Source organism: Acomys russatus, chromosome 22 (assembly GCF_903995435.1).
Source record: "Acomys russatus chromosome 22, mAcoRus1.1, whole genome shotgun sequence".
In the NCBI taxonomy this organism is placed as follows: domain Eukaryota; kingdom Metazoa; phylum Chordata; class Mammalia; order Rodentia; family Muridae; genus Acomys; species Acomys russatus.
The window spans coordinates 38,854,492-38,870,359 of NC_067158.1; the positions used below are offsets into that span (position 1 = coordinate 38,854,492).

A 15,868-nucleotide genomic window follows, 5' to 3' on the forward strand; every position below is an offset into this window, starting at 1 on the left:
GTTCTGAGCACAATGTATCCATCTAGGCAAGAATTTTAAACAGATTGGCTAGGATATAGGGTTGGGGACATTTCAGTTCCCCACCAATTCCGGGAGAAGAAAATGGTTTTGTTTAAGTAGAACATAAATCATTAATTCAAATAAAATGTTCAACAAGTATTGAATTGTAAGTAAAAGACTATTTAGGCTCCCAGGAAAGGAGAGCCTGAGAGCTGGAACTTAGTTTTATCTTATGATCAAAATGGAAACTTGGAGACAAATTGGCTTCCAGTGTGTTAAAAGTGACAGGAGGTGTTAACAAAGGAGCTACAGTTATGTAGGAACTAAAGTAGTTCTCGGTGGGGTGGCTATAGAGTCTAATCAGGTTACAACATAAGCAATGTTGAGACTTAATAGACTATGGGGACTTTTGAGGTTGAACTAAATACATTTTTGCATTAGATGGCTACAAGCCTGTGGGGGACCAGGGAGTGTAATGTGGTAGATTGATTAAAAATGGCACCCACAGGCTCATATATTTGAATGCTTAATCATCACAAGCGAAGGAAACTATTTGCTAGTATCAGAAAAATTAGGAGGTGTGGCCTTGTTAGAGGAAGCATCTCACTAGGGGTTGGGCTTTGAGGTTTTCAAACAGCCACACCTGGCCTAGAGTTTCTCTTTCTCAGCCCGTGGATCAGGTTGTATCTCTCAGCTCCTGCTCCAGCATCATGCATGCTGGCACACTCTCTTCCTTGATGACAGTGTTCTACACCTCAGAAACTGTAAGCAAGACCCCAATTAAATGCTTTATTTTATAAGCATTTGCCTTGTTCATGGTACCTTTTTCTAGAAGTAGAATGGTGACCAAGATAGAATAAAAGTTGAAAAATTAGTATTTCACTTTCTCATAATTTCCAAATATTTATTAATGTTTCCTACTTAATAAATCCAAACAAAACCCAGAAGTAAAGAGCAGGTGGATATGGTGCATCCCATTGAGCTTCCCAACCAGAAAGCACTGAAAATGCAGGAGTGGGTCTATAGCAGCAAAAAGGAAACACACAGTATACTCTGTGCTTTCAGAAAATTTTGCTATTGCTAGACACATAGGGCACCCCTACATCATCTCTTTATTTTCCTAAATAAAATAAAGTACTACCTTAAAAGTAAAATAAGGTGAGGAGATATGAGAAACACGTGTGCCTTGCCACAAAGTCCTGCTTATCATCACCCACATGCTTTCAGCCCTAAAATCCACACCCCTGTCAAGACCTCTTTCCAAATCTCTATATGATCTATCTAGCTGTCTTCTAGTCAGTCTCATCTGGATCCCTTAGAGGCTTCTCCAAGTAAGATGGCCCTGAAATCATGCATCATTATTGAATGATGCCCTGACAATTTCTTTTTGTAAAACAAAAACATAAAGTCTGAAATAAAACATCAAACTCTTGCCCCGTACTTGAGGAGAAAGTTATGGCTCTAAGTTCAACAAAGACGATTCTAGAGAGGAGTGAAGTTGAAATGTCTGAGAGTTTGGTCTTTTAACAAACAATATTTAAATTATTCCTGATGGAATTGCAAAGGAACACATTCTCCTCCAGCGCGAATTTCATAAAAGTAATGTGAAGGACCAAAGAATATGTTAATAACTGTAAAATTATAATTATATATTATATTATGTATAATAAGCCTATTATAAAATTAGAGTATTCTGCTGTTGAATGCAATAGCATATGGAATGCTAATGTATGACAGGAAAGGAATTAGCATGACAGGAAGCTAAAAGAAACCGATGGCTGTCAGGACCAAAGGCAGGAGTGTTGAAGGACATTAAACGTTCCAGAGTAGTTAAGAGATAAGCACATGGATGGGAAAGAGGCTGCACCAGAGAGCTAGGGCGAATCAGCGTCTATCCTCTGAAAACTAAAACGCAAACGTCCTTTAAGATCTTCAGAGGCTCCTTTGCTCAGACTGTCTCAGGAGCTCTGTCAAGACAGTAGCTTTGGAACGCCAACTAGTTGCCAGGCAACCACAGAGCGCCTTTGTATCCTTCCGATGATTGGCTTAGGCAAGCGGCGCGTGTGTGACGTCACTGCGCGGCGCCGGATGTCTATGCTCTTCGACGCCGGTTTCCTGGATCACGGCCTCCGGCTGGCTTTGCTGCTGAAAGCCAGAGGCAGTCCCTACTTGGGGCTGCGGAGAGGCTGGCTGCAGTGGGACTGGCGGTAGGAGCCGGCGCCAGAGGCGGGGGTCTCGGCGTGGGAGCTCTCCCGTGTCGGTGTCCCACAGCTAGAGCCGCCGGAGCTTGTTGCTAAGCTCCCTAGAGCGTGGGCGCTCCGGGAACTTGGCTTAGAGGATTCTCACTGGAATCCGCTCACTGTCTCCCCGTTTTCAAATATATATATATATATTGTTTCCTATTGCGGTATCATCACACTTCCTCATTTTCAACTTTTACAACACTCTGGATCGGAGTTGGAGTTGGACTTCGGTGCCTGGAAGTGGGTAGATTTGGTGATGGAATGTTTGAAAAATGGAAAGCAGGTTTTGCTTTGGAACTTACTAGGCTTCTAATCAGAGGGCAGAAGATAACAAGTAGTGTGCAGTGATCTTAAACTAGGGGGAGGGCTACTGAGATTTGGTATTTGTAAAACAAAGATAGTGTGGTTTCTTAGCATACACAGGTGTCACCAGTCCGGTTTAGGTAGAGGCACAATGGAAACCTAGAGGATTTGTATTGTGTTTGCTGTTTCTCCGTCTGACATTGTGATTTAATTAGGCCTTCTATAGTGGATTTCTGTATTCTGGTGTCTATTTAGAATCCTAAGAAAGCAATGAGGGGTGACTTGGATAGGATTTATAGCAACGTATTTTTCACCTTTTCGTTTCTTTTTGTCACTGCTCCATTACACCACCTGTCTCAAGTCATTTGAAGAACAGGTAGTCTAAAGGGAAGTAAGCATTTTTTTCTTCCACAACAAACATCCATGCTTGTCAGCGGTTTCTCCCAGGGGGATAATTTTTTTAAACCAAACATACTTTGCCTTTTAAAATTAAGAGTGATACTTTGAACAATTAAAAATAATAATTTTTTTCCAGGCATGCTATCACATGCCTTTAAGAGCTCCCAGCACTGCAGAGACATAGGTTTGCAGGTCTCTCCTAAGTTCATGTCTTACCTGGTCTATGTAGCAAGTTCCAGGCTGTCCGGGACTATATGATAAGACTCTGTCTAAAAATTAAAACAACAACAACAAACCCTATTATTTTGAGAAGATCCTAGGGGCTCGCAGACCATCCTAGTAGAATACATGAACTCCAGGTTAAGTGAGAGACCCTGGTTCACAAAACCGTGGAGAACACTAGCAGAAGATACCTAATGTCAGCCTCTGGGCTCCATTGGACACACTTAGTTACATGCATTAGCATGCCTATGTGTACACACACGTGACACAAACTTGGATACTTAAAGAGTTTGGAAACCCTGTTTTCCAGAATGTGTAAAATATTTTCAAGTGTAGAGATTATTGGCTTTTAAACTGATTTAAAACAGGTAGAGAAAAAAAAAAAAAACATAAGTAGGTCTAAGGAGATGGTAAAGAATCTGATTACCCAGAATCCTTTGAGAACTTAGAGGTTGTGGTGGTTCGTCTGTCATCCCAGCACCTGTGAGACACAGACAAGGGCACAAGCTGACTAGCCATGTTAGTCAATAAGGGGAGATCCTGGGCTGAGAGTAGGATGGAGAGCTACTGATAAAGATGTTAACCTTGGGCCTCCACTCTCGTATCTGTGTAGAACTGTATTATTTTTGGTCTTACGTTCATGGCAGATGAACAGATTCTGAAATTGTTTCATTTAACTCCAGTAGCGAAAGGGAAGCCATGCAGAAATCAGAGTACCCTGGAGCTGTGCAGATGAGACACAGAGCAACAGGTACAGAGATTTACTTTCCCCAAGGGAGAGGCCAGGTCTATTAATGACACATTCCGCCTTTCATGTGGCCACAGGATCGGGTTCTGTCTTTTGTACTGAAGTTCTGTTTTCTTTCTAGGCAATTATGATCAAAGGACGTCCTCAGGCTCACAGATAAAACACAGGACTACAGTTCAGCGGAGCAAATCCTCCTCATTAGCCAGTTCTCCAGAGGCTACAAGAAGGGCTCATCCTCGGCCAAGTGATAAACTCAACCCTAAAACAATTAACCCTGTGAGTACAGATTCCTCAAGCAGTACAGTTTTACAAGCAATAAGGTGTTTAGCTGCTTACAGTTTAACCACTCTTAGTGCTCTCATGGGTTTTGTGTTTGCTAGTGTTGAACTAGTTAGGTTAATTATTTTGGTATGTTGTGAATTGTATGTTCGATTTTATTTCTTTCTACTTCCTAATGTCAGTGAACTAGCTTGCATTCACTTGCTGTGGGATGGCTTATTCATGCTTATCTCTGCTCACGTAAAGCTGTAGCCATTCACTGATGTTCTATAAATTTGGTTCACCAGAAACCATACCATAATCCTCTGTTTAATAGAAGTGGAAAGCCAGTTTGGAGAAGTTACACAGATTCTCCTACCTCTACACATCTGTACTTGGCTGAAGGGCGTGCAGGACATACAGTGCTGGCTAAGTGCAAATGTATTCTCTCTGTCCTTAGTGCCACTTCTGTAATCTAGAGCATAAATTCAGATATATGTTTATAACACTTGATCCTGACCTTGATTCTCCCAAGGCCAATCCTTTGTTTCATAGAAGCATGAAGCCAGTTTGGAGAAGCTGGATAGATTCTCTGTTGTTTACACATCTATGCTTGGCTGGAGGACATGTGTGATGTACAGTGATGGGAGAGCAAATCTTTCCTCTCCCTATTCTTAATCCCCAAATTCTTTATTTGGACTGAGAGAGAAAGGTGAAAGATATTTTGGTCTATGTATGCCTTCAGCCACCTGCAGACCTTTGAGTCAAAATAAAGGTTGATGAAAAACACCTCCAAGGCTTGGTTGTGTGTTTATCTCAGCTGTGTGGCTGGACAGAGGTGAGTACATCGTCACACAATGGGGGTTTGGAAGTCAGGGTATATGCCCTCCCCCACTGTGCCCCGCCCCCACCCCAGGTGATCTGAGCAGAATTAAAATCGAAGGTATCAGTCTGTGGAGGGGAGGTAGTGGTAGTGGTGATATTTTCTTTTTCTCATTTCAGTTCGGTGAACAGTCACGAGCACCTTCTGCGTTTGCAGCTATTTACTCTAAAGGAGGCATTCCTTGCAGGTAAAATCAATACAATGCATAGCTGACTGTGTGCTTCAAAGTAATTGAGTGAAATCAATATATTATTCAGCTTAAATTTGTTGAAAATTTATTTACTTGTGAGATTGAAATCAAGGTGACTTATTACCTTGACTTTTGAACTGGTATAAATCCCTGGACATTGTTGATAGAAACCACGTCAACTCTAATATGCAATTACTAAGACCTGTAGTAAAACACCAAATAACTCAAGAAAATAAATCAAAAGGAGTGTACCATTTTTGGTACAACTAATTTAAGCATTTATAGGTTTCTACAGGTTGCAAAATAATAATAATAATAATAATAATAATAATAATAATAATAATAATAATAATAATAATAATAATAATAATACAAAAACAACCACAAAATCCTCACACCTATCTTGGTTGTAATGTAAACACTGGTCAGCATAGTGAAATATATTTTAGTATAACTACATCTGCTCCTTTTTGGATAAATTCTTAATGCCTTTTTTCATAGAATGTTCAGTTTTATTGTGTTTTTCACGGTAAAAAATTTTATTTATGTCATAGAAGGGATAACTACAACATCAGTTTTTATGTTCAGTTCTGAAATTTCAAAAATGCATTTTTTATTAGTATTATTCAAATTTGGAGTGACAAATAAGCTAAAGAAGGATTCTTGAATTTATTGTCACCATTTCATTCTTAGATTCTAAATCAGTTAGGGATGCAGCTCAGTTGATGGATGTCTCCTGCCACGCATGAAGCCTGAGCTGGATCTCCCAGCACTTTGTAAATGTGGCCTGGTCACGTATAGCTGTGATCCCAGCACTTTGGTAGGGAAGCAAGGAGAAGGTCACTCTTGGCTACTTGAGGTCAGCATTATGTACAGGAGACCCTGTCTCTCTCTTTCTCTCTCTCTCTCTCTCTCTCTCTCTCACACACACACACACACACACACATTGAAGTTTTGTTTTGTTTTAAACTTCTTGAGTGCTTTTCCCCAGGGTAATTATTTGCTGAAAATGTAAGACCTTACTTTACTGAGGCCTCCTGCTGTTATGGATTTAATACTGAAGAAGTCAGAGCCCAGGTAAACTAAGACTGGGGAGGTGAGAGTAAATGACTAGCAATTCACAGCCATGACAGCTGTGCTGTACTGTAAGGACTTCAGCTGTTTCAGGCATGCCTCTGGGGCTAGGGAGAGGGTTTAATGCAGGACCACTTGTAACCTCAAGGGGGCCATTTCATCTTTCTTGGCCTTAGGTTTTCTCTTTAACAGCGAGTAAGACAGATCTGCCTTTAGATTATTAGTGTTACCAGTGTTAGGGTATGAAAAGATTCTCTGTAAACACTACTGTTTCTAATTACTACATGCTTTTCATTTTTTATGGGTTACCTGTTTTGTTGTATTGTGTCTGAGAGAGGTCAATACAACACGCATATCAAGATTCTGAGAGACAATGCTTAAATAAAAAACAGATAAACAGTTTTACATTACAAACTTACTAAGCAGTTTTGTGGAAAACTTAGGAATGTGAAGGATCATTTACTTGTATTGCGTTGCCTTTGTACTTAAGACTATGGCACTCCTGTGTGTCACACAATAATTCTACATTTGTATTCTGGGAACAGTGTTGTGTTACAGGCACCCTGCTTTTATGTGCTTCTGGGGTTTTCTGTTACATTCACTGACTTTTGCCTTTTAGACTGGTACATGGCTCAGTAAAACACAGACTACAGTGGGACTGCCCGCCTGAAATTCTTCCATTTGATCCGCTTCTAATTACGTTAGCTGAGGTAAAACATTCTAGCTCTCCTGAGTGCGAATAGAAAAAAATATTTTAAAAATTTCATTGTTATTTTGTAACTCATAAGTAAATACCATCCTATACTTTTAAAATAATTATCAAGTGAGAGGCGCTAAAATACTGGATTTTAAGTAAGGAATTGTAATTGTTATATATACTTGCATGTATATAAGACATTATACATATACATATAAAAATAAATAAGTAGCCAGTCTTATGAAATTCTAACAGGAATTTACAGCTAAATGAAATGTGTATCATACTTAGTTCTTTTTTAGCTATGCCTTCCCCCCTTCACTCTCTTATGTCACATCCCCTCCCTCCATGCTTCACTGTCTCACCACACCCCCACCTCCCCTCTCCCTCGTGTCCCTTTGGAAAAGAGCAGCCCTCCTAGGGATATCAACTGAACACAGCATAATAAGTTACAATAAAACTAGGCACAAACCCTAATATCAAGGTGGGGTAAGACAACCCAGTAGGAGGAAGAAGGTCCCAAGAGCAGGCAAAAGAGTCTGAGAAACCTCCCACTCTCACCACTGGAGTCCCAGAGAACACTAAGATACACAGCCATAGCTTATATGTGGGGTACCTAGTACAGTCCCATGCAGGCTCTGCGATTTGTCTTTTATATAGAATAACAAATCATGTTTTAGACTAATCAAAACTCATAATACATTACATAGTCCAAATAGTCAGGATGCAGAAAGTGCTTTACTTTGAGAAATCATTAAAAGACTTCTGCCATTACAAGTCCTGAAAATAGCCCTCTTGAAGTTCTTCTTTGTTTAATGTGAGAGTGTGTGTTTGTGAGTGTGGGTGTTTGTGTGCTACGGAGTGGGTATAGGACTCAGAGGACAGCTTCTTGGAGGTGGCTCTCCATACACCGTATGGGATCAGAGAATAAACTCAGGCATCAAGCTTACCTTCCAGGCTGTCTCGGTGGCCAGTCTTGTATATGTACCTGTGGCCCAACATCAGGACATTTACTTTTGTACTGAGTTACAGTTTACTTTTCTTCTCCTCACTTAATAATGGGGAAGGAATACAGGCAGAGCACTGTTGAGATCCATTTCAACTTTGACTTCCAGTTCTCCATCTTGAAAATGAATAAGATACAGGGACTGTTGGGACAGGTACTGAGCCTGTTAGAGAGTGATTTGCCATGTTGATGATTTTGTTTTAGGAAACATGACAGGACAGTGAACAGGAGACATTTGACCACTGTCTGAAAGCAGATACTGAGGTCAAACTGACAAAATATTGAAAACTTGTAACTTGTAACTTGACTTTGGCCCCACTTCACACACAGATCCAAGTGCGTTGCTGCTACTTTTCTGTTTGCTTTGATCTTTTCAGAAGTCAGATGGTCATTTTTGTCTTCTAGTAGTAGCTGGTAAATCATGGAGTGCAGGCTGTTCTTTTCTAAGGCGTTCAGAACAAAGGCGCCATGAGCAGTGCTGAACACAGTGCCCCGCTGAACAGTAGACTTAAGTTCTGGCAGCGCGTGTCCTAACTGTGCAGGGTTTGCCTTCTGATATAGCTAAGTGTGAAGGAGACATTGTTGGAACTTAGTGTCCAGGGGCCAGTACAGAGAACAGAGTGAGCCGTTCACTTTCTTCGGCATCTGTTAGGAAGCAGCCATCTCACTGTTCTGTTGACTTCCTTATCCTCTTTCACTGGTAGCTTTTTCTTTCCCCTACCTTTCCTCCCCTTATCTGTCCTTGTTTTTATTTTTAACTTTTTCTTTTTTGTCTTTGTGGTCCCCCCCCCCTTTTTTTTGTATTTTATTGGTTTTTGCTTTTCTTGATTTTCTTTTTTCTCTCTCCCTGAGAGAAGAGACTTCTGTAGTATGTATCTGTTGTTATATGATTTCTCAGTATAATTCAGATTATAATTGCTGAAACTCTTATGGTGATTAGAAAAGCATTAAGCAAACTTCTAGTTTCACTTCTGCTAGAAGCATTGAGTTTTGTGGTTGGTAACATACGCAAAAGGCACCTAATCATGTTTCTGTGCTTATATTGTCTTTGGCAGGGTCTGAGGGAGACCAAGCATCCTTATACCTTTGTGTCAAAGGAGGGCTTTAGGGAATTGTTGCTTGTCAAGGGTGCTCCTGAGAAAGCTGTGCCTTTGCTACCTAGACTGGTCCCAGTGCTGAAGGCAGCTCTGGTAAGTGGGTTAGTTCACTAGACTTCATTATTCCGAATTGCATGGTACGGATGGAAACTCTGATACAAAAGAACATTGCATGCAAGGCAGTGCTGTACCTGTGGGTTTGACAGGGGTGTGCAGTGTCAAAACCACTGTCACTCTGAGTCAGGTGGTTATGCACTTGACTCCTTTATAGGACGTACTTAGGGTCCTGAGAGGGAAGGGAACGTTTTGTGTAATTAGGGGACATAACCTCAGGTGACTGTTCATGCTCTGTGTGACAGAAGCATATTAGTAACTGCTCTTATCTGACTCTAGATACAGTGCATTAAGCTTACTCCCCAGAGCCTGTTTGTTGATCAGTTTCTAGGGTTAAATGCTTTATCCTACTTGTCCTGCCCCTGCCTGCCTGTTTCCCTCACCTATCTTCCCTCCATCTTTCCCATTTTGTCCCTCTACCTCTTTTCCCCATTGATACCAATGAGCAAGTCTCTTTGATCTATAAGTACACCAATTCTCCTAGAATATTTATTTTGAACGTAGAAAGTAGAATTATAGACAAAGTACCATGGAAAAGGGCCAAATGAAATAATACAGAGACCCTTTCATAGTGTTTGTGGAAGCTTTAATTCTTCCCGTTAACTGGCTCCACAGGTTCATTCTGATGACGAAGTGTTTGACAGAGGACTGAGCGCGCTTGTGCAGCTGAGTGTGGCTGTTGGCCCATCCCTGAATGGCCATCTGAAACTTCTGCTTACAAGTGTGAGTACTGCACAGTACAGAGGAGCTTTCATATCTCCATAACCTGGCCGTCGAGCTCTAACCTAGCTCCAATCCTTAAGACTGCATTCCTTGTCATGTTACACCATGCCTGGCAGAAGCAGCCAAGTAGTAGGAAAGATTTGTATGGGCTCAGCTCACAGATGTCAGTCCTTCATGGCAGGAAGGATGTGGTAGCATGGGACAGGTGACTTTAGTGCGCATGAAGCATGGATGGACATATGTGAAAGGCTCAGGGTCTCAGTAACCTCTCTCTAACTAATCCTTACCTCCCTCTCAGGAACACCGTGACATGAGGAACCCAAGCGTCAATCCACTCCTTGGTTAGAGCCTCGTAAACTTACTCTGAAACACACACACACACACACACACACACACACACACACACACACACAAACCAAAGGCTTGCTATATGTACCTGGGTGTTATTCAATCCAGTCATTTTGACGGTGTGTGTTAACATTTACACTAACCAACAAATGCAGATTAGACTAAGGTCACAGAATATTGTTGTAGTGGACAGTGCCTCTAATTTTGTTTTAATGGATTAAGCTTACAAAGCTGACTTCAGGTTTATTAATAAAAAGTGCTCAGTATTCTTTTATTAAGTCTATGTTGAATATGTTCTGAAAATGTTTACCAGACAGCATGGCTTATTTTAGCCAAAATGTCTTGGTCACTGTCTGCAGAAATGCAAGTATTTTATGGGAGTATTGGTGAGTTGGTCATGACTACTACACACTGCTGCTTCTCTGCTAGTGCCTATGGTTCTGTTTTCCTTCACCTTTGCTCTCCTTTTTAAACAAAGTTCTATGTTCCTAGATATGACGTGTTTAGGATGTAACAAGAGCTAAGTGGTCTTGTGGTCTCTAGTTTGATTTCCTTTGTCAGTCAGTTACTCTTCAACTTTTCCCCTCTTATTGTAGGGCAATGTATGCTTTGGAGGTGTAGCTTTCCATCTTACTTCCCTACCTGGACTTGCATGTGACAGAATATAAAAGTATGCCATCCATGGTTCTGTAAACCTGATTTTTGTGTGAGTACATGTGTGTTTGTGTGTGTGGGTGCCAAAGCGTGTGTATCTCTGTGTGTGTACGTATGCATGCATGTCGAATGTGGAGGACAGTCCCCGGTGCTGCCTTCAGCAGTATTGTCTACCTCCTGTCAGATGCATTTCCCACAAATCTGAAGCTCACTGATGAAGCTGCACTGTCCAGCCAACGAGTCCCAAGGAAGTTCTTGTTTCTGCCTCCCCAGGGGTAAAATTACAATCATAAACCACTGTGCCCAGTTTTTCATTCGTGTATTGAGTGTTGAAGTCAGCCGTTTCCACAGCCCCAGAAAACTTACTGTAGCAGATATTATGAGAAAGGTAGTGCCTGAAGTGACGCAAAGTCAGCTTTTAACCAAATGTTGTATTCTTACATGGAAGCTTTAGTGGATCATGTACTGAAGCAATCTTTGTGTTTTCAGATTAAGGCATGATCAGAAGTTATTGGTGCTTATAGCAAAATGTATTTATTTATTTAATTTGTGTGTTTGTTTTTAACCCCCCTCCCCCAATCTTCAAAAGCTTTCCAAGAGGCTAATGGACAAAAAATTCAAAGAGCCCATCACCAGCGCCTTGCAAAAGCTGGAGCAGCACGGTGGGAGTGTAAGTAGAAGGCTGCACTGTGGCTGTGCATGGTCTGTACCTTGTGCTTGCATTCTTAATGGGAGAATCCATGTGTGGTTAGCATCTATTCACTCATTGCAGCCCTAAGTATAAATGTGAAAGTTTCTGGTTTTTCCTCTTTTAAGCAAAAGTTCTGTTGCTGGGATGGTATAGTTTTTAAGATGGCTTTTCTAGAACCAGGCTGGGTGAATATAGGCCTGTGTGCTTTTGTGGCAGTTTTAGAGATGCACTCTTAATTTTCTCTTTAAACTATTTTAGCTGTTTTGTTTTACCTGTGAGCAGGTCAGAGCAAGGACGCCTAACTGATCCCAAGCCCATTTTTAAAAATGTTATATTTATTTATTTCTGTACATATCTGCACTAGGGAGAAATCATGAGTTCCTGTATGTGCTCGCGGGTGCCAGCTGAGCTGCCCACACTCGTGGGAGAAATCCCTAGTTCTTATGTGTGCTCGCAGGTGCTCCCTGAGCTGCCCACACTCGTGGTTGCCTTTTCCCTTTAATCAGTCTCGTCTCTTCCTCAAGTTTTAGAAGTTCCCTGTAGATGGAAATGCCACATCCACATTAGAACAGAACGCAGACACATTTGAAGAGCTGATCTTATTACCTTCCAACTTTCCAAGGGGAAGAATATGGGGACTTCATTACTCTATAATGTTAGCAAGATTAAACTTCTGAAAGAAGTGTTCAGCTAGTTACCTTAACAATGTGGAACTTGCATTTTCCATATTTTCTAAATAACTACAAGGAAGTGTGTGCAAGGATTGTATACAGTGTTTTGCTGGCCATGCCTTAATCAGCTAATTCTGCCAATTTTAATAATCTTTAAATTGCATATATTGTTTTTGTGATGAACACCTAAAGCTTATGCAGAGGAACAAGCCTCAAGGGGGCTGTTAGAGACTGCATTTCTTTGTTATGTTTGAGTCGTAGGCAGGAGACTGGTCCTCAGATACTGAGGACATGTACAGAGCCAGCCCCTGCCAGCCCAGTGACTCCATTTCTGGTGAAGTACTGACTTGCAAATGTACTCGGTCACCGTAGAATCTGAATCCCAGAAGTATTCGCTCTTCCCTCCTTCCTGAGATGGAAGTGAACGGATGGTGAATGATGATGACAACTTTTTAGACTGGCGCCTCCCCTAGACGGCTGTCTGCCTCCAGGAGGCCTTCTAAGGGAGTGAGTCGGAAAATCAGAGCCATCATGTGACATTTTGGATGTCTGTGTGTTGGTAAGGGGAAGTTATGATTGAGATACATTTCAGGAGCTGCACATGGTTACTTGGAGCTGCCCCACAGAGGATGTCGTTAGCCTATCAAAGTCTGAGAAAGAGAGGGCTCCTTTTGTTGTTATGCAGTCTTGGGAGCTTTGCATATTGCTCATACTGAATCTAAAAAAGAAAAGGGGTTGTGATTATAATAGGTCTTAAGTATTCCTCAGCCTTCTTCACTGGCCTTTGTGTGTTCTACATCATATTTTTTAGTAATAATTTCTAGCATTGCAAAAGAAGGGTGAGCTGGGCATAGAGAGACAGCTCGGCAGTTAAGCACACTTGTTGCTTCTTCAGAGCACCTGGGTTCAGGTCTGTGCACTCACAGCATTATGCATGACCTCCAGTTCCAAAGGGATATAACACTCTTGCTGGCTTCCTTGGGCACTAGCATGCACACAGGGCAGAGGCATACATGTAGGCAAAACAGTCATACCCACAAAACTTACACATCTAAGCTTTCTTTAAAGCTTTGTGTAGAAATGAATGCCGGCTCCTTTCTTCTGACTTGGTTAGTGCTGTGCTAACTGTAGATGTTTTAATGTTCTTCGAGAATATAAGGAATGCACCTCTTTCTCTTCGAGGAACTTCAAAACATATATTGCATTTCTTCAGTAGTCATGAGTCTTTAACAATTCTTGGGGATGGGGAAATGACTCATTGGTTAAGAAGACTGCCTGCTCTTCCAGAGCACCCAGCCTCTGTTCCCAGCACCCACATGGTGGTTCACAACCACATCGTCTAATGCCCACTTTTGGCCTCTTTGGACACTCCACACATGTGCTGCACAGACATATATCCAGACAGAACACCCATACACATAAAATAAAGATAAATAAGGCCTATGTATTTTAAAAAGCAAGACTTTGTACTACAGGAGTTTCCTATTTCTTTTGGCTTTTATAGATTAAAATAATGTGAAGCTGCAACTACGAGGGAATGAACACATTTGTTACAGGCACAGAGACACTTTCTTATAATCTTTACCAGTCTTAAGTTGAAACATTTTACAAATGCATGACTTAGTTTTTGTTCTCAGCAACATGCTCACTTGTCTTGGGAAAGGCCAATGCCCACGCTTCATTTTGTTCTTGAGTATGTGAGAACTGTGACAAATACTCTGCAGAGGGCGTCATAAGCCTTAACTCACTTTCTCTCCAGCACGAGCCTGAGAGGTAGACTTTGCTAGCTTCTTCCTTTACGTCAGGATATTGGGTGCAGAGAAATAGTTAACTCAGGTATGCTTGTGGAGTGCAGGGAAGGCAAATGTAAACCCTGCGTTAACTCCTCCTCACCGCTTCTCTAGATACTTTATAAAGTCATTAGCTCTGTTTGGTGTCCCTCAGAGAAGCAGTTCTACTCATCTTGTAATTTGGGTTGTGTCTTTTTTATGACTTTGTTTGAGAATGCTCAGGTTAGCTCTCCACAGTTGATGCTCTCACACAGCTTCTGGCATGCGTGTGGGAGGGGATGGACTCAGTCCTATTTAAGAGGCAGTAGGTATATAGAAAACACAAATTGGACTTGGTTCTTTTTTGGCAGTGGGGGCGAGGGTCACAAGGGTAGGGAGTGTCTTGTGTGCTTCTTAAGCTCCACTGGAAGATGTATTGCCTACTGAGTTCTAATGCCAATGATTTCTTGTGTTGTCAGGGAAGTCTTACCATCATCAAATCCAAAATCCCAACGTACTGCTCTATATGCTGTTGAGTAAGGGAGCCAACAAAAGCCACGCTGCTTCCTCAGGCACTGACCTTGGCTGCCTAACCTTTCCTCACTTCTGGTCACTCTGATTCACAGCACCACTCATTCATTAACTGTGCTACGGGGACCATGTCAAGTCCAGAGGAATCATCTACAAGCTGTTTGTGAACACAGAGCACAGGTGCTAATGGAAGGCAATTAAAGTAACGTGTGTAAAAGTTGAGTTCTGTTGGGGTTTCTCATGGTTGTCACCAGTGGGAGGTTACGGATCATACCTATATGTGTATTTTCTAATATATTTTTACTTACAGCTTGTCTGAAGATCATTTTGAGCCTGTGCTCTTGTTTCATAGGTTGGTTCTGGCCATTTCTTGGTTTTTAAATTTATCAAGACTGAAAAAATATAAGATAGCAAGTAAGCATTTGTGTCACCACTATTAGTGGGGATGTATAAATGTGTATTTTGTAATATAGAGTGCTTGGGAACATTATTTCTTTCCTAAAGATTCTGGCTTAAAAAACTTGTTTTAAAATGTGAAAATTCTATTATAAGTATGTTGTTTATTACAACTTTTTAAAACTACCTAAACTTTAGGTGTTAATTATATTTAAGTAAATGTTATTTTTCTATTTTGTAGCCTGAAAGTACTGATGATGTACATAGATAGATACTCAGAAATTAAAAGATTAAAACGTAACATGTGTCCAGTGACATTGTAGTAGTTGTGTGTGTTTCACAGTTACTTGGTTTGTTAAAACATAATTTATGAGTTCAGCCCAGTTTCTGATGCGCTAGAAACTACCTGCAAGAGGAAGGAGTAGAGGAAGAGAAATAAAAGATTGAAATAAGGCCTTCAATGTCACTGTCAGGAAGAGTGGCTGTAGGAACTGGGGTAGCCACACCAAATTCAAATCATAGCCACACACTGGGAAGCAGAGGGACAGGCAGTCACCGTGTTATGTGGCAGCAGCTGCATGCCCTCAAAACACTGGATGGACAATGCCCTCCCCTTGTTCTCTCCCACAGGTAACTGGTTGACCCTTTAGCAATTCTTGTTTCAGGTAGATGCACAGTTGTGAGTTGAAAGAATAGAAGCAGTTGCTGAGCCACCATACTATGGACATGCCCATTTTCCATCAGGGTTTTGCTCCCTGGTCCTGGGTCCTCTCTTTCTACAGGCGTATCACAGACTTGTCACATTCTCAGACTATGCCTCCTACAGCAGCTGCCTGCCTTCGCTGTTGCTT

The 15,868-nt window shown here is 41.3% G+C and overlaps 1 protein-coding gene across 1 annotated transcript; it reads left to right on the forward strand.

Moving 5' to 3' along the window:
* The first annotated feature begins 3,784 nt into the window (after positions 1 to 3,784).
* Positions 3,785 to 15,182, forward strand: Pacrgl (parkin coregulated like). The gene is made up of 8 exons (XM_051165059.1): positions 3,785 to 3,918; positions 4,037 to 4,191; positions 5,176 to 5,243; positions 6,940 to 7,030; positions 9,079 to 9,213; positions 9,850 to 9,957; positions 11,549 to 11,629; positions 14,570 to 15,182. Exons 1-8 carry the CDS (start codon positions 3,867 to 3,869, stop codon positions 14,624 to 14,626), a joined length of 747 nt encoding a protein of 248 aa, XP_051021016.1. The 5' UTR covers positions 3,785 to 3,866; the 3' UTR covers positions 14,627 to 15,182.
* Positions 15,183 to 15,868: the final 686 nt, after the last annotated feature.